At 39.8% G+C, this 20,924-nt stretch overlaps 2 protein-coding genes across 6 annotated transcripts in view; both read right to left on the bottom strand.

Moving 5' to 3' along the window:
• Dis3l2 (DIS3 like 3'-5' exoribonuclease 2) overlaps nt 1-20,924 on the bottom strand; it is a 322,978-nt gene that overhangs the window by 292,652 nt on the left and 9,402 nt on the right. The window contains exon 1 of one of the 5 annotated variants that reach the window (XM_059278392.1): nt 20,293-20,819. The exons of 3 other annotated variants lie outside the window; for them this stretch is intronic. The gene's annotated coding sequence lies outside the window, so the exon portion shown is untranslated. Of the gene's footprint in view, nt 1-15,559; nt 15,612-20,292; nt 20,820-20,924 lie in introns of those variants that run through there. One more of the 5 variants, XM_059278393.1, reaches the window with a different exon arrangement.
• Nucleotides 7,750-15,186, bottom strand: LOC131923595 (ornithine decarboxylase-like). Its single transcript, XM_059278718.1, has 2 exons — nt 15,150-15,186; nt 7,750-8,409 (listed from the first exon to the last, which is right to left on the bottom strand). Exons 1-2 carry the CDS (start codon nt 15,184-15,186, stop codon nt 7,784-7,786), a joined length of 663 nt encoding a protein of 220 aa, XP_059134701.1. The 3' UTR covers nt 7,750-7,783.

Here is a 20,924-nt window from a genome sequence, read left to right as displayed (position 1 = left end):
GGGGACTGGGAAACAAAGGAGGAGTGGATCTAGGGGAGAGGGGAGGTGTGGAGGGGACTGGGAAACAAAGGAGGAGTGGATCTAGGGGAGAGGGGAGGTGTGGGGGGGGGGCCTGGGAAACAACGGAGGAGTGGATCTAGGGGAGAGGGGAGGTGTGGGGGGGGCCTGGAAAACAACGGAGGAGTGGATCTAGGGGAGAGGGGAGGTGTGAAGGGGTCTGGGAGAAGTAGAGGGAGGGGAAACTGCAGTCAAAGTATTATGTACGAGAGAAGAATAAAAAAGAAAAAAAAGGGAGAAAAAAGATATGCTGACCAAAGTAATTACTATAAAATCAGGCTGAGGGAGAGGCAGACATCTGAAAACTCACACTTCAGGAGAAAGAGACACTGGAATTAACTCAGCTAAGTGAGAAAAAAAAAAGGAGGGAAGGAAGATGAGCAGCCACCTCCAACTTTGAGAGGGAGAAAAGGTAAGCAGAGAACAGAATATACTATCAACAAAAGTCACAAGACAAGCAAAGAATTGGGAAAGTAAACTAAACAGAGAAAGGAATAGATTTAACAGTCTTAACAGTATGGAGGATCCTAGGTTTATAATTTATCCAAATAGGGCATCAAAGCAGCTATTACAAATCTGCCAAAGGAAACCATAATTTAGGTATAGTGACAACGACAGAATATCAATGGACAGATAAACTATTTTTAAATGAATTAGAAGGCACTTGCCAGGTGGGAAATGTAATAACTGAAATGAAGAACTAGAGAAGCCCATAGCAGACTTCAGTTTACAGAAGAAATTTACTAAATCTAAAGATATACCAGCTGAGACTATCTAACGTGGAGAAGAAAACTGAAGAAAACAATTTCATTCCAAAGCTGAAGCCTTCACTCCATTGATTTATTTTAAACCTCAACTCTCTTAATATCCTTTGGACCAACAACTGAACAAACTGTAAGAACGTCCATGTGTGGTCCACCCTTTGGTCTCAGGAAGAAATTCAAACTTCTCAAATCTAGGCAGCACACAGACTCTTTTCCCCAGGCTCCTAAGCCAGTCTAAAAGCCAAAGCATAGTTCTGCACCCTCACTCAAGCCAGCACAGACCGGCTGGGGCTGACTCTGCAGTCTCCAGGAATCTCCCGGAGAGTAATGGTTCCTCTCAGATTCTCTTGGACTATGGGGTATTTTCAATACAGAAACCCCACCTGCTACTTCAGAGAGGGTCCACTCTGTCTCCACAGGGTGACCACAGTCCAAGAGTAGAACAGAGGCAGCCCTACAAACCTTATAGAAATTAAAAGGATTATGAGGGACTAGGATATAAAGATATAAATAATTAGATGCCAATTAGAAAACTTACATGAGTAGAAAATTAATAGGAAGATACAGACTACCGAAACTGACTCAAAAACGGTAAATCTGGGTATACAACAAGAAACTCCACTGATAATTACAAGTCTTCCAATAAAGAAAGCAAAGGACAAATTGGCTTATATCAAATACTGAATGAAAGAAAAAAACATACCAATTTTTTAAACCTCTAGAAAAAAATTTTAAATATTCTGTGCAGTCAATACCAAAACCAAAGCCAAACACACACACACACACACACACACACACACACACACACACACACACAGATATGTATACATAAATATATATATATGTGTGTGTGTGTGTATATACATATATATATGTATATGTATATATCCTTGCAACAGATAAAATAGTTTGGGTTTAGTCAGGCGGTAATGGCACACGCCTTTAATTCCAGCACTCGTGAGGCTGAGGCAGGCAGATCTTTGTGAGTTGGAAGCAAGCCTGGCTCCAAAGCTACACAGAGAAACCCTGTCTTGAAAAACCAAAAAAAAAAAAAAAATAGTTTTGGGTTTTAAAACTTTATTCTTAGGTCAGTATTTACTTTATTTTTCTGTAAGAATCTGGCAATTTATCTGTATGAGGGCAGAATGCTATCCAAGATACTCTCATGCTATCTGGTTTTTTGCTGTGCTGAGTGAGGGCTGAAATTCAGGGTTTGTGCATGTCACACAAGTACCACTGTGCTACACTCCCAGCTGCTTCATTTGAAAATATCTTTAAGAACACTGTTTTCTGCAGTAATGGAAATTTGCGTATCTGTGTTGTCCATCATGACAGCCACTAGTCATGTCTTTTGAACAAGTGTGAAACATTTGTATGCAGTCTTTGTTCTCCTAAGATTTTTTGACAGGATTCAGAATTCTAGACTCTCAGCTAGATTCAGAGCTTAAAATGTCATTCTGTCGTCTTATTAACCCCTGTGTTTTTGTCAAGAAGTTAGCTGTTAGTCTCTAACTCTTTTGAAAGTATGCTGTTCCCCATCCCTGGCACTTTGGAGACTTTTCATCTTTGGTATTCTGCAGACTTACCACCATATTCAAGGGATGCATTTCTTTTCATCCTGCTGGGGGGTCAATAAGATTTCTTGAATCTGTTGTTTCATAATTTTCATCAGTTTGGGAAAGGTTTTCATTATCCTCTTTTCAAATATTACTTCTGTGCATTTCAACCCTATATAGGACTGCAATTATAAACTTGATGTCCTCATTATCTCTATGCCTCCCTCAAGCTCATCTGTGTTTTCCATCCTCTTCTTTGACTTTTACCACTTTACTAACTCTCCCTTCAGCTCTATCTAATCTTCTATTAAACTCATTTATTAACATCCTAATTTCCATTACGTTTTTAAGACTAGCATTTTCACTTCATTTTTAAGGGTTTTTTTTAACATTTATTTGTTTATTTATGGAAGGGATGAGAATGTGGCATGGCACTATATGGAGGTCAGAGGACAACTCATGAGAGTCAGTTCTCTCCTTTCACCATGTAAGTTCTGACAACCAAACTTAGGTGATCAGGTTTGGCGCCAATTGTCTTTACCCACTGAACCATCTCACCTACCCCACTTTTTAAAATTTTAACATCTCTACTAAAAATATTGAATCTTGTCTTTTATCTTTTCAAATAAAGTAAGCACAGATACACAAAGTCAGTTCCTAAAAACTGCAATACCACAAGTCCCTGTGGATACAGTAAGTTCTGTTGCTTCTACTTCATTTTTATCATGTTCTAAACAGGACATATTTATATAATTTTTGTATAAGAATTAGATGCCTATAATAAAGTTATCATATTCCAAATAAGATTCGAATTTGTTTTAGCCAAGTATCTAAGAAAAAGAAATTATAACTGTACTCATGGGAGAGTGGCAATCCTGTGGGATGGTACTATGTATGTACAAATCACATATCCTATGATCCTTCAGGGCCTCCATCCCAAAAAGGAGTGGCTCACCAGATTACACACATATCACGTAAACTGCTAATCCCTAGTCCTCTAAGCGGTCAAATGCACTGCTCGGTTTTTTCAGCTGATCCTTGAAAATAGTCACTGGAGTAACATAGTCCCAAATAACAGTCTTATTTTCCTGTTGTTTTTGTTTTGTTTTGTTTTGTTTTTCGAGACAGGGTTTCTCTGTGTAGCTTTGCGCCTCTCCTGGAACTCACTTGGTAGCCCAGGCTGGCCTCGAACTCACAGAGATCCGCCTGGCTCTGCCTCGCGAGTGCTGGGATTAAAGGCGTGCGCCACCACTGCCCGGCCTATTTTCCTGTTTTTATTCTCTCCTAGGTAACCTCTCCCGTCGTGTCTCAAATACCTTTTGAGTAGATGTAGGAGTAGGAAGGCTGGCTTTTCTAGCTGATGTGGAAAGGAAGATTTGTCTCCAACTACTTTCTGTGCCATACCTGAAGGCACAACCATCAAGCTCTTAATTGCCATTCTCAGTATCTTACCCCAACCCTCCTACACAGACAGACTTCTCCACACCGGTGCTGTCCTTGCTTTCCTACATTAGTGGCCAAAATGCTCCTGCATATGTAAACCTAATTTCCTGTTTGTTCATCTTCATCCTCTGTCTACTCTAGAATGTTACCACAACCACTTCTCTCCATAGCTGCCTTTCCAACAGCTCTCACCTAAAAACAGGGGCTTGGGCCTGCTCCTTATGCCCACTTCAAGCTGCAGCAACTATGTCATGTCTCTCATTCTGAGGTTAACAACGCAGTCTTAATTCACAACCTCTGCTTCTCCGTTCACACAGTATTTCCTCCCTGTTGGAACGTGACTTTGTATCCATCACTATAACAAAACGAAGCTGTTGGAATTACTAGGGAAGAAAAGCTTCATTACTTAACTGCTAAGACAGACTCAAACTTTGGGAGAGTATTTTTAGTCTTGGGTTGGTTGAGAGTGCTTTTTCTCGTTTGTTTGCTGGTGGTGTTTAATGTGAATGCAGGTTACCCTTGGAGTACAAAGGCTTCACCCTGGCCTCCAATGTGCATCAGTCTCCTGACTCTTGAGTTGGACTCTCCAGTTCTCAGGTTTCCTGCTGAGTGAGTCCTCTTCCTTCTTTTACCTCGGAGCTTACTACCACACACAAGGTTCTCTAGTCTTAAGATTGTCTAACTTCTCTCTTGAGTGTTAAATCTCCGTCTCTAATCCTGCTCTCCAAAGCGCTTCAACTTTCCAACTTCCTGCTGAGTAATACTGGCAAGCACTCAGAATGCTACATGTTTCTAATACAATTTATTATTCTCCTCAAACTAAATTTTCCACCTGTGTACTGCATCCAGCTTAATGACATCATTACCATCCCTCAGCAGCAAACAGTAGTCGTCTCATTGTTTCCCTCCATTACCATATTACCAAATTCTGTCTATTCTAATTTCACAATGTTCCTAAATAGATTCCTTCCTTTACAGCTTGATTTTAACTGTCTGAGTTCAGGTTATTGCAGTAACGTGGCATAAAGATGACAGAAGTTTCCTAATAGATCTCTCAACCACTAACCTCTTCTTCAACAACTCATGGTTTAACTAAAACATAAAGGCTACTTTGAGGAGGGGTTCTGAACCTGCACGCCTCCTCCCTGGCTGCAACTGTGTACCCTAGCATCCCTTTCTAGTCTCATCTCTAAGAGCTTTTCAATATCACACAGGTGAACTCCTGAGGAAAGAACTCACTCACGCTTGACATCAAAGCCTAAAGGTGACTCTAAAGTAAGTTGGGTTATAAATACAAACTCTGGGGGCCAGGGGGCAGAAACAACTATCCATAAATTCTAATGAATAAACAGACAGAGACAGATTGGCTGGCAGCACCAATCTGCTGAAGCATCTGGTGCTTCTCCAGAACAGTACAACTGAAAACAAGAATCTTCTAATCACTAGGAGCATCACCTAAGCCTCCGCTGACCCCTTAACTTTGTATATGTAAGAAAAACTCAAGGTAGTATCACAAAGACTGAAAAATGTGAACCAAGATTTGAGCCATCTCTTACAGAAGACAAGAAATTCAAAACTAAAGCAGGGGCACAGGGTGTTTGGACACTACCAATAAAATAAAAAACACCAAGCCTCTCAAGAAGAACTGAAAAGAATTCAAATCTACACAAGATAGTATAAACTATATTTAATACATAATACAAGGGACATGTACCTATAGTCCCAGCTACTTAGAAGACTGAGGAAAGAATACCTTCAACACCACAATCCCAAAATATCTGACATATATACAACCCAGAAAATGTGATCTATTCTAATGGGAAAAAATTAAAACACTCCACTCTCAAATAACTCAGAGTTTACGATTATTAGTTACAACTTTAAGTCAAATATGACTATGCTCACTGAGGTAAAAGACAGACACTTGAAATGACCATAAAGATAAGAGATCTCAACAAAAAAAAAATTTTTATGACACAAATTTTAAAACTAATTTCTATACTATGTGAAATAAAAGATTTGGTAGGTGAGTATGATAGAAAAATAGAAAAGAAAAAAAATATCTGTAACCTTCACTGACAGAAATCATACAAACTGAAAGACAGAAATAAAACTGAACCACAAAGATGAACTCATTGACTCTAGATAGCATCAAAAGCTCAAATATAAGGATAACTGGAGTTCCAAGAGGTGGAGGGGAAATTCCCTCAAAATTGAATAGTGACTTAAAACAGATTTGGCAAGACATACAGATTCAAGAAGATCAGTGGTTCCCAAAAATAAAGTCTCCAATGAAACTGCATCTAGCCTGCCATCAACAAGCTGCTGAAAAGCAGTCAGTCAAAGGAGCCAATTGCAAAGCGAAGGGAAAGGGCACGTGGCATGTGACACGCAGCACAAGGCACTTGGGAACAGCACTTGGAATGGCAGATTTACTTTATTTTTATATATCTTCTTCTATAACAGCTAAAGACAATGGAACAACATCTTTAAAGTCCTGAAACAAACAAAGAAAGCCGTCAACCTTGAATTCTATAGGCAGTAAAAATCCTTCACAAATACTGGCAAGCGAGAAAACACTTTGAGATAAGGGAGAAAGTCCATCCCCAGCAGAAACTGCTCCAAGCAACACCATCAGGAGCTCTGTGAGCTCAACAGAAGCTACACGGGCCTTTAGGGAGGAATATAAGCACTGGACCCATCTTGTGTATGTAAACTATACCTCAATAGAGTTGGAAACAGTTATGGGAAATTATTCAAACTCACAATTATTCATATACTTTCAGAAACTAATGAAGTACAGTGTAGCTGGTCCCATCTGGGCCCGCAGCCACTCAGACCCAAATAAACACACAGACGCTTATATTATTTAAACTGTTTGGCCTAATGGCTCAGGCTTCTTGCTAGCTAGATCTTACACTTAAATTAACCCATAATTCTTATTTATGTTTAGCCACGTGGCTTGGTACCTTTTCCCAGTTCTGCCTTCACATCTTGCTTCCTCTGTGTCTGCCTGGCGACTCCTGACTCAGCCTTCCTGTTCCCAGAACTCTCCTTTCTCTTTATCCCGCCTATACTTCCTTCCTGGCTACTGGCCAATCAGCACTTTATTTATTAACCAATCAGAGCAACACATTCACAGCACATATAGAGACATCCACAGCAGTATAGAGATAGAATAAAGACATCTTCAGAAGCACAGGCTTCAAAGACCTCATATTCTTTTTTTTTTTTTTTTTTTTTTTTTTTTTTTTTTTTTTGCTGCTGTTGAATTTATTACAGGAAGTTGATTGCCAAGTGCTGTATGATACTTCTAGCTGTTACTAGGTGGTCTGCAGGCCAAGTCAAGGGTTGGGGAACATTCAGGGTTTCTGCAGGCAAGGTTCGAAGAGCCTCCGATGCCCTCCCTGGGATGTGGCCAGGACATCAGGTCTCTGGGCAGATGACATTCCTCACCAACAGGCTCTGGGCACCAACTTCACAGCCAAGTGCACGCACGCGAGGCTGACTAAGCACACGGATGCTGTGTGTAGAGGGTGTGGCCTCGTCCCAGCCACCTTGTCCTTCTCTGCTGTGACTACAGCAGCCTGTGCAGGAAGTGTGTGCCTTCTTTAAGGGACACTTGCAAACATTCCCTGATGCCCAATTATTTCAAGATCATTTATTTTCAAAATGGGTCACAACATCAGCTTTTGGCCCATTCTGCCAAATGCACAAGCTACAAATGCTTGCTCAGCAGCTGAGGGGCACATTAGTATCATGTCTGAAAAGTGAATAAAAATCCATATAAAACAATATTCAAAGTTTCCATAAGAACACAGGTAAGTGTGACCCATCTCCTAGCCTTCCATCTGCATCTGTTGCAACCCCTACTCTTACGAAGACCTCAAAACTAGCAGTAATTAAGTTAAATGGTTCCCCCCCCCCAAATCCCTTAATTCAAGCTAAACTTGCAGGTGAGAGCTACACATTGATACTAGCAGAAGCACAGGCTGCTGGGTGCCGGTCCATCCCGCTTTCCTGGGCATATGACAAGGGCAGCAGTGTGCCAACATCCTGCTCCTCCACTTCTGGTGGGAAGCCATGGCTCTGGATCTGCTTCATGAGTTGCCACATTGACCTCGACATTACGTAGTAGATGGAAAGCCTCTGGAACCCATTGAAAGTAGACGCAGCAGCAACAGTGTATGCATCCATGTTCTCAAAGAGCATCCAATCACCCACATGCATTTCAGGCAGGTTACAGTGCTCGACGATCCAATCAAGGCCATCACATGTTGGTCCCCAGATGCTGGATGAGTAATACTTCTCATGTGGCTTGGGTCTCTTCGGCAGCAGGGCCTTGACATGTGCATGATCGTAAAGAATGCAGTTGAATGATCCATAGACTCCGTCATTCACATAATACATAATGGTTTGCTCATTTGACTCATCCTCATCATCAGAGCCAGTCTGCTCCTTCCACACTACTTTCTTGGCAATGATGTTGACTGCCAGTGTGAAAGCTGACGTGACATAGTATCTGCCCAGCTCAGCTATGACTCTCACTCCAGAGTCTGGTGGGAAGTACTTGTCCAGAGCCTCATACTCTTTTTTTTTTTTTTTTAAGACCTCATAGTCTTACAAAGCTAAAGGATATGTTCTACCGAAACAATACAGTTAACTAAGAATGCTGGTGACCTGGCATTCAATGGAGAGGATCCAGAACTAAAGAAGTACATAGAATTTTCTGTGATGATAGAGAAAAGAGATCTCAACACAGCATCAATGCAGTGGACATGAGCACAGCCTCTGAGTGAAGGCAACAGTTTGCATTACAACAGTGTCAAGAGAAAGACTGTTGGCACTAATGCCTGCTATCCAAGTAGCTATGCCTGTCTAATCCAAAGCAGAATGCCTAAATTGGCTTGGGCTGCTTCCTGTTCTTGGCATAATGGGACCATAACCCAATGACACACTCAGAGGTACACACACACACACACACACACACACACACACACACGAGCACATGTGGCATGTACACACATACAAATGAATATGATAAAATTAAAAATCAAAGTATATCACAAAGCTGTAGTAATCAAAGCAGTGTGGTTCTGTCATGGAAACACACAGGTCAATGAAAAAGAAGAGCTCAGAAACAAACAAACACCCACATTTATAACCAATGATCTTCAACAAAAATGCCAAGAAAACACAACAGGAAAAGGATAGTCCCTAATAAATAGTACTAGGAAAATTAGAACCCTATGTACATAAGAATGAAGTTAGGACTCTTGTCTTACACCATATACATAAAAGAACTCAATTCAAAATTATTACAGACTTAAATATAAGACATGAAAGTGTAATACCACGTATAGAAAGCAAAGAGGTAGACACTGTGACACCGATCTGGGACAAAGTTTTGGCTTTTGCTGCTGCTCTTTTTGAGCTACAAACCCCAAAGCACAGATAGCAAGAGCAAAAGAACAAAACTACAGACAGTATCACATCAAACTAACGAATCTCTGCACAGCAAAGGAAGCAACCCAGGGTCTGAGGATTCAAGCTGGGGAACTGGAAGATGCATCTGCAAACCGTTCACCTGATCAGGCATAAATATCCAAAATACATATGGAACTGAATCAACTTCCTAGCACAGAAAAAAGCTCCTGGTTCTGAACAGACATTTCTCAAAGGCAGACACAGAGCTGTCCAGCAGGTATATGAACACCAATGTCACAAGGAAACACACGTGATGTCACACGTGAAAACTGCCATGAGAAACCATCCCACAGCTGTTAAAATGGCTGTGAGCAGAATGACAAATGGTAAGGAGTGTTGGTAAAAGAAAAGACAACTACACAATTAGTAGAAACATTAATTATTAGTTATTCAGGAAAGCAATGTGGAAGTTTCTCAGATTTTTAAAATAGAACTATACTATCCTATGAGCCAGCAATTCCACTTTTACACACATATCCAAAGGAAATGAAAGTACCACATATAAAAGACATCTGCACTCCTATGGCTACTGCAGCATTATTGCCAAAATCAAAATATGGAATCAGCCTAAGCACCCATTAGTACACAAATAATAAAAAAAAAATGTGGTATAGATACAATGGAATACTATAGGGGCTGTAAAGCGGAGGGTGGGGGGACCTGTCAGTTGTGATAACGTGGATGAACCTAGAGGTGTTAAATAAAACTGTACATAAAGATAAATTTCATAGTATCTCACTTATACAAGGAATCTAAAAAAGCTGAACTCCTAAAAGTAGCAAGTCAAATCACAGTGACCGGGGGACTAAAGGAGTGGAAGGTACAGGGGAGACAATGGTCAAAGGATACAAGATTTCAGTTAAAGCAAAGGTCTAAGTTCAAGAGTTCTGTTACAAATTTCATTTTATGATATTTCATAATGACACAAAATATTTTTAAAAACTTAGCAGTATTATAAGGATATGAAAATTCATGCAATTATGAAAAGAATGTGCTACCTAAATGATTACATGTTTTTCTGATTTAAAGCATTGCATAGGTTTAAAATATCACAATTTTTTATCCATTTGCAAAAAATTCAGCATTTTTGTTAATATGATGTTTTTGATAATTCTTTGAGAATTTTATGCTGTGTATTTTTGACATTTTATTAATTATTTGGTAATTTCAAACACTGGGTGTTGATTCTATTTACCTTCTTCCCCTAACTCCTCCCAACATCTATCCAAATTCCCTACCCAACCAATTGTATATCTTCTTTTATTTTCCTTTTTTTTTGTATTAAAAAAAAGTTCATACAAAACAAAGAGTTCTGTTACATGCTAATAACATGTCTACTTGAAAATTGATGATTTTTAGACAATCTCATCACAAGAAAATAGGTATGTGAGGTAGTGCACAGCTGATTCAGTAATACCACAATGGATACATATATCAAAATATCATATTTATATCATAAATTATGTACATTTTTTGTCAATTTAAAAAATAAATTCCCTAGAGGCAGCCGAGAGAAGTCAGGGTTTAGATTACATACTGACTCAAGTACTCTTTTTATTTTTGTTTGTTTTTTGAGAAACTGTCTCACCATATAACCCAGGCAGACCTGGACCATGCAATCTTCCTGCCTCAGTCTCCAGAGTGCTAAAATTACAAGTGTGCCCCATCTTGCCCAGCTTCAAGAAGCTTTTGAGCACAACCTTTAGCTAAAGTCAAAGGATTGAAAAAAAAAGTAGTACACATAAAAGTTAAATTCCAGTTTTTAGATTTGTTTTTCACAACTAGTATAAAACAGAGGAATAAATTAGCAATTCTAAGACAGTCTCTATATTCTAGGATTGAACAAGTAAGTAAAAACTTGTGGATAATAAAAATCAGATTTGTCAATGCTGAAGAAAGAAATTACAAATATAGGAAGTATAAAAGCTAAAAACTGCAATAGAATTAGATATAGCATAACTCAACGGTTTAAAATAGTTATAAAAACAGAAATGTGTCTATAGATACATAAATACATACAAGTATATATATACATATATTCTTGCCTACCTCTGTTGTATTAATTAATTTTCTATTGCTGTAATAAGATACCATGACCACAGCAACTTATAAAAGAGTTTTTACTGGGTTTGTGGTTCTAGCGGTTACAGTCTACACTGACAGAGTGAAAGCATGGTGACAGTGAGCTGGAGCAACAGCTGAGAGCTCACATCTTGATCCATACGCAAGAGGCAGAGAGCACACTGGGAATGGCACACGTCTTTTGAAACCTCAAAGCCTGCCAGTGGCACACCTCCTCCAATAAGGCCACAACCTCTAATCCTTCCCGAACAGTTTTACCAACAGGGGAGCAAATGTTCAAACATATGAGCCTATGGGAGCCATTCTCATTCAAACCATCACATCTATTTATTGAGAGCCTAGAATCAGTGATGATCCAACAGCAATATCTAACATATTAATAGAAACCACAGCTCTTTAGAAATATGGCCAACTCTAGACTGGAGTAAGGAAGCACAAATATGATGGACAGGGGCTGGGAATAAGGCTGAATTTCAGTGGTAAAAAGATTGCCTCCTCTTCGTGACGTTCTTCTTTCATCTAGTGTGTGCATGTGTGTATGTGTGTCTACACTTGTATCACACCAGGCATGCAGAAATCAGAGGACAACTTACAGAAGTCAGTTCTCTCCTTCTACCATATGGGTCCTAGGGATTGAACTCAGGTCATCAGGCTTAGCAGAAAGTGCTTTTGCCACTGAGCCATCTCACCAACCCCAATCTTAAATCTTTCCTGTAGGCCTACAATTCTTAATTCCTCCTTCCTTCCTTCCTTCCTTCCTTCCTTCCTTCCTTCCTTCCTTCATTTCTTTTTAGTGCTAAAGAACAAATCTAGGACCATTATACACTAGGCCCTTGTAATTGTACATTTTTTATTTTTTTATTTTTTTATGGATGTGGGTGCTTTGTCTGTATGTATGTCTGTACACCGTGAGCACGCCTGGCACTTGTAGACACCAGAAGAGGATGTCAGAAGATCTCCTGGAACTAGAGTTATAGGTAGTTGTGAACCGACATATGGGTGCTAAGAATCAAATCCAGGTTCTCTGGAAAAGCAGCAGGTGTTCTTTGCTGCTGAGCCGTGTCTCCAGCCCATCTGTGACATTTTTTAAAGAACCCATCTTTAGAGTCGTATCTGCTTTAGTGAATTACATTTTTCTCATACTAAACAATATTCCCAACAACTGACAATACAACAATTTTAAGCACCTCAGCATGGAATACATAATGCATGAAACTATTCAAATTATCAGTTAAAGGATATGTGGGCTAAAGATCATTCCATCCTGTTTCACATAAACCAAAACAGATTTACTAGTTGTAAGCCCAAATAAAAGTGATCTCAAATAAGAGTTATGTCAGTAAAACACAATCTCTTAATGGATCAGAAGTAACTTTACTCATTTATATTTTACAAAATATTTTGAGGATTTTGAAGATCAAATGTCCTGAAAGGGACAACAACCCAGCACTTTCTGCTAGCGCAGCTGTTTGCTAAAGATCTTGAGAGGAGCAAGGCTTTGGGATAGAAGTCAGTAGTAGGAAAAGATAATAGCTACAAAATATTAAGCAAATTTTGGAATCACTTATTATTAATGTCGAGTTTATGAACATTTATCACCACATGCTATGCCTTCTTCAGGCCCTGGATGGAAAGCAATAAGCATAACCAACCACACCCCTGTTTGTCATGGTACTTCCAATTTAGAATGATAAGACACTGCACACATGACCAGTGAACACGATAGGGAAAAAAGACACTGCTTTTATTTGTGGTGATTATTAAGAAACACCTCTTTAGAGAAAGTTATGCTAGAGCTAAGTCCACTATGGGAATATCTCAGAGCATAGCCTTCTGGGCAGAAGGCATGAGACCAAAGGAGGAACAGACTCTGTACGTTCAAAGAACTTAAAAAACTCATGAATATGCTTTCTATAGTAGATAGAAATAACCAACAGCAGCAGAGAATAACCAACTTTGTATTAGATACAGCAACAGCACCATGTACATAGGAAAATATTCACATTGCAGAATGAGATTGTGTGTGTGTGTGTGTGTGTGTGATGTTTCTAAATGATGTTGAAGATGCATACATTGCAGTATGTCAGCAAATGGAAGATAAATTTTAAAGGTGGGTAAGGGAAATATACCCCAAGTATTGACTTTTGAGGATCTATAATGGGGTAATGGGGGGAGGGGCGGTCAACACACCATCTCTCTACCTCTGTGTGTAAATTTTTTCACCAAAGTTTTAAAACCTGCATATATATATATATATATATATATATATATATATACATATATATACATATACAGCTGGTGACGCCCCTTCTTTCTCTTACTGCTTCAGCCCAGGCAGACTTTAAGGGTTTAGTCTACACTGGACAGGTCCTATACTCTAATACAGACAGCTAACACACCTAAGGCAAAGTTGAAATCCAGAGAGCATGCAAATAAGAACACAAAATAAATAGTCACATACTGATATACAAGTCATTCTTCCTAAGAAAAATCAGAATTACCACAACTGTGGCAATTCTTACACTTACAGGAAGTACAAGCAAAATAAACCCCTTCCTCCTTGAGTTACTTTTGGTCATGATGTTTCATCACAGCAGCAGAAATCCTAACAAGTATACCACACATACACAAGAACAATAATTTAAATTTTTAAAATAAATACATATTCACACCAGGCATAGTGGCTCATGACCATAATCCCAACACTTGGAAGGCTGAGTAAGGAAGACAGCTATAAGTTTGGCAACCTGGGCTATATAGTGAGTTCCAAGACAGCCTAGGCTACAAAATGAGAGCTAGGGTCAAGAATAAATGGGGAGGGTAGGAAATATTTTGATGATCATCTATATGTTCACTATCAGGTTCATCGACTATGAATTAATAGCTAATGTTTCATCTACCCCAAAACAAGCACCCATATCTTAAATTATATTAATGAAAAAACTCTTTAATCTCTTTTTTTAAAAAAACTCTCAATTATGGGTTACAAAGTCCAAATTCTTACTGTCTGTCTGTCTGTCTTTGTGGTACCAGAGATTTAACTCAAAGCCTCATGCATGCTAGACAAGTGCCCTACCACTGAGCTACATCAGCAGTCCTTTTTTCTTCAACTTTTGTGTTTTAATGGAGAGTGTCCCTAAGTTATTATCCACCATGGCTAGCCTTGAACTGCAATTCTCCTTCTGCAATCTCCTGAGTGGCTTGGGTTATAGGCCTATACCACCAGACCCAGACATAATGTCAAAATATCCTATTTAGCAATCAACTCAGTAACAACTACAGCTATAAGCCTGCGGAAGGGAGGGGGTCATCTATAAAGTACTTGTTCTGTAAACACAGAGACCTGAGTCCAATCCCCACAAACCATAAAAAAAGGTTGGGCATGGTGAAGCACATGGTAATCCCAGTGATACAGAGGCAAAAACAGGAGGATCCCTGGGGTTCACTGGTCAAGCAGTCTAGACTAATTGGTAAACTCCAGACCAAGAAGACCCTATCCTCAAGGATGATACCTGAAATGGTCCTCCAGCTTCTATACATATGCATATTTACATACACACACACACACACACACACACACACACACACACACACACGCATGCATGCACATGTGTGCACATAAAAGAAAAAAAACTACTTAAGGCCTTTACATCCATAAACTACAAATTATATGAAGCAGGGCTACCATAGGAACAATCCAAATTTCATGGTGTGATAGAGAAACAGGTATTTAATGAGAGCTGAAAAATAACTCATCTACCAGTCAGCTGCATCATTTCAATAGCAATCACCGCCATCATCTAAACACTAATAAGACAGAAAGAGGACTGTGAAGCCTGCCTACACAGCCAATTTTACCATGGCAATTTGAAAAATATGTGACTTTCATAACCTACAATCTGCTGAACAAAATGACTAAAACATACAAGAATTGAAACTAGCTTTCCCTAGGTTCATAACATTTCAAATAAAATGCCAGTGTTTGTCAAAACTTTCTTTAAATTTGACACCAAATATTACTATCAAGCTGGCTTCTGTGAGTTAGTAACAACAAAAGTTGGTTTTGTTAAGATCAGTCATATCATTACTTTGTCCTTGGGAAAGTGCAGCTATAATAACGTATAACACTCTCAGGGCTGCCACTACAAACATCTGGAAATTCCTACTTACAGACTCAGCCACATTCTGGTCTACAACATAAGGTCTGTATCATGTCTTGGACAGCACTCCTAGAAGAAGACATACAAAGTCACAAACAACTACACCTCAAAATGCCCAAAGTCAGAGAAAAAAAAAATCTAGTATCATTCAAGAATCAAAGGGGAATGCAGGACACAAAATTCTGAACAGTAAATGGCCTAAGGCACTAAGTTCAGACATACAGTGAGATGTGAGCAGCTTAATGGCCTCCAAGCCAACCTGGTCTGTCCAGCTTGGAGTGATGGATCTGAGAGGCCCAGCAAAGCCAACCCTGATTCTAGCTCCTATTTCTTTCTACATTTGCACTTTTCAACATGAGTTTGGATGACAGTGACCCTAAGGTCTGCAGCTTTTCCACATTTCCCAGATAAAAACTACCACTGAGACCAAAGGGACCCAACTCTGTAGGGCCCTGAGATAGGGACTGGTGGCAAAGTCTGCTAACTGCTTTCAAGGACTGCTAAATAATTCCATAAACACAGGTTTTGTGTTAAGCTTTAAGTCTATTATAAATGTCCCATTTTTCTTTCCTGTAAATGAGCAAAGCACTGGAACTTGGAGGAGTGGACTATTCAAGGCTTTGAACAGAGGTAGATAGACAACACTTGTCTCCGGCAGTGTGGAATAAGGACTAGCAGCCTAGCAGCCTCTGCTCTGACAACTGGCTAGACTGACCTCAAGGTAACCCAGCTACTTCAGACACTTTATCACTCTGAGAACATGCCAGCTGCCAGGAACATTGCAGCTATAGCCACAACTCTGGCTCCAGGAGGCATTGCTCCAGTCACAACTGCTAGGGATAGCCTGCACTGGCCTTGGAAGGCAACATTCCAATCAAGGCAAGATTCTGTAATCTTTAGATAACCTTGAAGCTATTCTCACTCAAGTTACTCCTCAGTAACTTAGCAAGAAGCAAGTAAATATGCAATGTGGAACTTGTGATTGGTCCTTATGCAAAGCCGGTGACTGGTCCTTATATAGGGCCTGTGATTGCTGGAACTGGACACTGCACTATGATTGGTCCAACTCTATCTTTCATTTCCATGCTACACACATGCCCTCCCACACACAACCAACCAACTATATAACCAGACTGTACAGCTTACTTTGAAATCAACTAAGACACCTTTTGAGAAGGCTTCTCCCAACAGTCTCTTCTTGTGACTTTTATAGTAGAAACATCAGGCTAAATTGACAGTACAAAGAGGAGACGGCATTGGCAAGAAAGCAGATAACTTACAGAAAGCAAATGAGGACTAAAACTCTACAGAGAGTGAGGCAGTTGAGATGGCAGAGGACAACAGCAGAAGATGAAAGGAAGCAGAAGCCCAAGACTATGAGATAAAGGTGAGAATTAGAAGAATTCAGGAACTGCCAAGCTCTAAGGACTAAGAGTCCCTAGAAAGTCATGGGTCCAGACTCTCAGACTCTCAGGGCCTAAGAACTGGCCATCTGCTGCGGCTGTTGCTACTATCAATGCAGAGCCACTGCGACGCACTGTAGTTCCTGGTTAGAGTGTTGCACCACTAGCAGTTAATGCTCAGAACAGTAAACCCTCAACCTAAGCATCTAGGACTGAAAGTTTCTGGCCTCTAGCTAGAACTAGGAGCCATAAGCCCTATTCCTCAGGATTCAGAGGGATAAGCCTGTTGGTCTAACCCATAGGCTCTTAGCTCTCAAGGGCCCAGAACCACCAACACTAAAACAACCACTCTTTGTCTACTCACATTCCTACCCAGACAGAGTCAGAACTAACCCAAGCCAGCTCATTGGTAATACCATCACTCACAAGAGCCATCCCATGAATTCAGTGCTTAACAATGTCAGGTACATACAGAAAAACAGTAAAATCCAAGAAAAGCAAATAACTGAACTAATTTCAAAAATACTGAAGTACAACTCTGACCCCCCCTAGAATCTGTATGTCTACGGGAGACAAAATCAACCATGGCCTTGGTACCCAGGGAAGTGAGCCAGTGGTCATGCAACTACTATGAGCAGAGGGTCAGAGCACAAGTCAGTTCCACAGAAAAGCTCAGAAATTCCTATGATTGTTTTACCTTTTCAAGTTGCAAGTATTCAACTTGTCACTAAAGATCTTGCTGCCTCTGAATGTACGTTAAATTCAAAAGCTGCAATCATACAGAAGCCTAGCACACAGAAGGCAGATGTGAAGAAACCAGAGGAGATACAGTTCCCACAACAACTACAAGCTTGGCAAATTTGCACACATACAATTGATAGTACTGCAGGTGAGGAGTGGCCTTCAATGAAGCCTAAAAAATAGAAAGATAAAACTGCAGGGAGAGGAAACTCTTTCTTTTAGAAATTAGAGACTGAGCAGAGCACTAAAGAACATCCCGAAAGAATAATCTTTCTTTCTCCTGAAGGGCAGAGACCAGCATCTTACTAGGGTCTCCTCAACTCTTGAATGCTCAGCTTCATTTCAAATATCACTACTTCTTGCTGTAACATAAACACTAATCAGATGCAAATAGGCTGTTAGCTCCATTTGAAAGAAATAAATATCTAATCATCACAAAATGGATGGAATACTCTCAAACAAATAAAGTAACACTTGTTTATGCTAACAACATAAGAAAATTAAAACACTGCTACTATGAGCTAATAGAAGACCACACAGCTCAGCGGTTAAGAGACCCTGAGAGTCAAAACACTAGAGTTGAATCTAGTCTCTTTTCTCTTAGGAAAGCTGAGACTTGGACAAAGCATCTCACCTTTCTTCACCTTGGTTCCATCACCCATATGGGTCAATAAGAATAAAATGTGGCCGGGCGGTGGTGGCACACGCCTTTAATCCCAGCACTCGGGAGGCAGAGCCAGGCGGATCTCTGTGAGTTCAAGGCCAGCCTGGGCTACCGAGTGAGTTCCAGGAAAGGCGCAAAGCTACACAGAGAAACCCTGTCTCGAAAAAAACAAAAAAAAAAAACAAAAAAAAAGAATAAAATGTGCCTTGTAAAGCTGTATTGAGTAGTCCATAAGATAATACACTATACTAAAATGGAAAGAGAAAAAAGATACTAAAAGAGACCTTAGTATCAGGTGATAAAAATGTAGGAGACGTGGATCTGGCAGAATTAGTATCCATGTTAAATTAAACTGATAATGTCTGTGCATATCTAAGAAAATGTCTTTACTCTTGCAAACACTCACTGAAATATTTGGAGGTAAAGGTTTATGCAGTTTACTCACAGCATTTAAAGGGAGAAAAAGCACACAGAGCAGAAACAAAGAGTAACTGTTGACCACAGGAGAATCAAAATGCATGTGCACTTTGAGCATTTATACCAGAGAAATGAATATTTATGTTTGCACATGAATGCTCAGAGCAGCTTTATTCAAACAGCCAAAAGCAGAACACTCCTTCAACAGAATGATCATGTATGCTGCAGAATACTACTCAGCAATAAAAAGGTACAAACTAATACACACAACAACTAGAATGACACTCAAGGGAATGATACCAAGAAAAAAGAAATCCCAGAAGTTATGCACTATGTGACTCCATTTATGTTGCACCTTTGAAATGACAAAACTATAGAAAAGAATTGAGTGGTGGCCAGGCTAGGGAAAGATAGACATGACTGAGGCTATTAAAGGACAATGTGAGTGACTTCTGTAGCAGATTCTTCTGCATCTCTAGTGTGATGATCACACAAACCCACAGATGTACAGCACACACACACACACACACACACACACACACACACACACACACACACACGTAAGTACAAGTGAAAATGGAAAAAAGCCAATACAGAGCACCCGCACATGGCAAACAGCAAGACAGCGGCTGAGATGTCCTGGCTATGATAATGTACTAGTTATTCTAGAGAAAACTGAGTGAGGGCCGTTGGACTCTGTCTCTACTGTTTCTTACAACTGTGTCTGCTTCTACAAATATCTCAAAACTAAAGGTTTAACTTAAAAATAAACTTGAAAAAGAAAAAAGGTTGCCAGGTGTGGTGGCACATGCCTTTAATCCCAGCACTTGGAAGGCAGAGGCAGGTGGCAAGGGTTCAAGTCTCATGGCATGGTCTACATAGTGAGTTCCAAGACAGCAAGGACTACATAGAGCAGTGGTTCTCAGCCTTCCTAATGCTGCGACCCTTCAATACAGTTCCTCAGGTTGTGGGGACCCCCAACCATAACAGTATTTTCATTGCTACTTCATAACTGTAACTTTGCTACTATTATGGATCATAATATAAATATCTGTGTTTTCTGATGGTCTTTGGGGGTCATGACCCACAGGTTGAGAATCACTGACATAAAGACCCTGTCTCAGAAAGAAAAAAAAAAGTTAGAATAAAAAATAATATAAACAATGAAAGCACTAAAGGCAGTCCAATCAATTTAAGACAGGAAAAGGCTACCAACAGTTACAGTGCTCATTATCCAATGCCATTCTAAAGGACCTAGCCATTGGTACATAAAAAGCAATACAAACAGTATTTAAAAATGATCAATTATAAATAGAATCACTGTCTACTTAGGAAATCCAACACAATCACCAGAAAAAGCATTCCAGTTGTTCAGTGGTGTCCAAATACAATATATAAAAACAGCTTTTTAATTATATCCCAGAAAAGATTTTTGTGATGAAACTCTGGAAATTAATTCAAAAACTTTATAGTGATCAATTAGAAAACTCTATAAAGAACTCCATTTGTATTTTCTACCTTTTAAATCCTTGCATAGCTCATATACAACATGTTTCCACTGACTTTAAGGCCTGTCTCTAGCAAGGGTCTCTGAAACAGCATTCTCCAGTTCTCCCGCAGAAGGATGACTTCACTCTTCGTTGATATCAGTTTTCAGTCTCCACTTCTCCCTTTACTTGAGAAGTTAAAGATTCTAGAAAGGAAATTCAAAAGTGGTTCCCAGTCTCTCAAGGCCTTAAACATAGTCTTTCTATTTGGGGCATTGGTTCCAAGACCCCATGTATACCCAAATCCAAAGATGACCAAGTCCCCTATATTAAATGGAATAGGAGCTGCATTTATGCCCGTCTGTCCATATACGTTAAACTATCTCGACAGGGGAAGGGATGGTTCAATCAACAGAGCATCTCCTTACAAGCACAGAACCTAAGTGCAATCCCCAGAACCCAAGTAAAAACACCAGGCATGCTAGTTGGCATTTGTAATCCCATCACGGAGGCACAGACAGAGGATCCCTGAAGCTCACTGAACAGCCAGCCTAGCCTGATTGCTGAGTTCCAAGCCAATAAGAGTCTCCATCTCAAAGGAAATGGATGGCCTCCCTGAGCAAGATACTGGGGGCTGTTGTCTAGCCCCCATACAAACATGCA

The sequence above is a fragment of the Peromyscus eremicus genome, chromosome 13 (genome assembly GCF_949786415.1).
Source record: "Peromyscus eremicus chromosome 13, PerEre_H2_v1, whole genome shotgun sequence".
In the NCBI taxonomy this organism is placed as follows: Eukaryota; Metazoa; Chordata; class Mammalia; order Rodentia; family Cricetidae; genus Peromyscus; species Peromyscus eremicus.
Note: the sequence above shows the minus strand (reverse complement) of the source record. Positions and strands in the feature narration are given on the sequence as shown.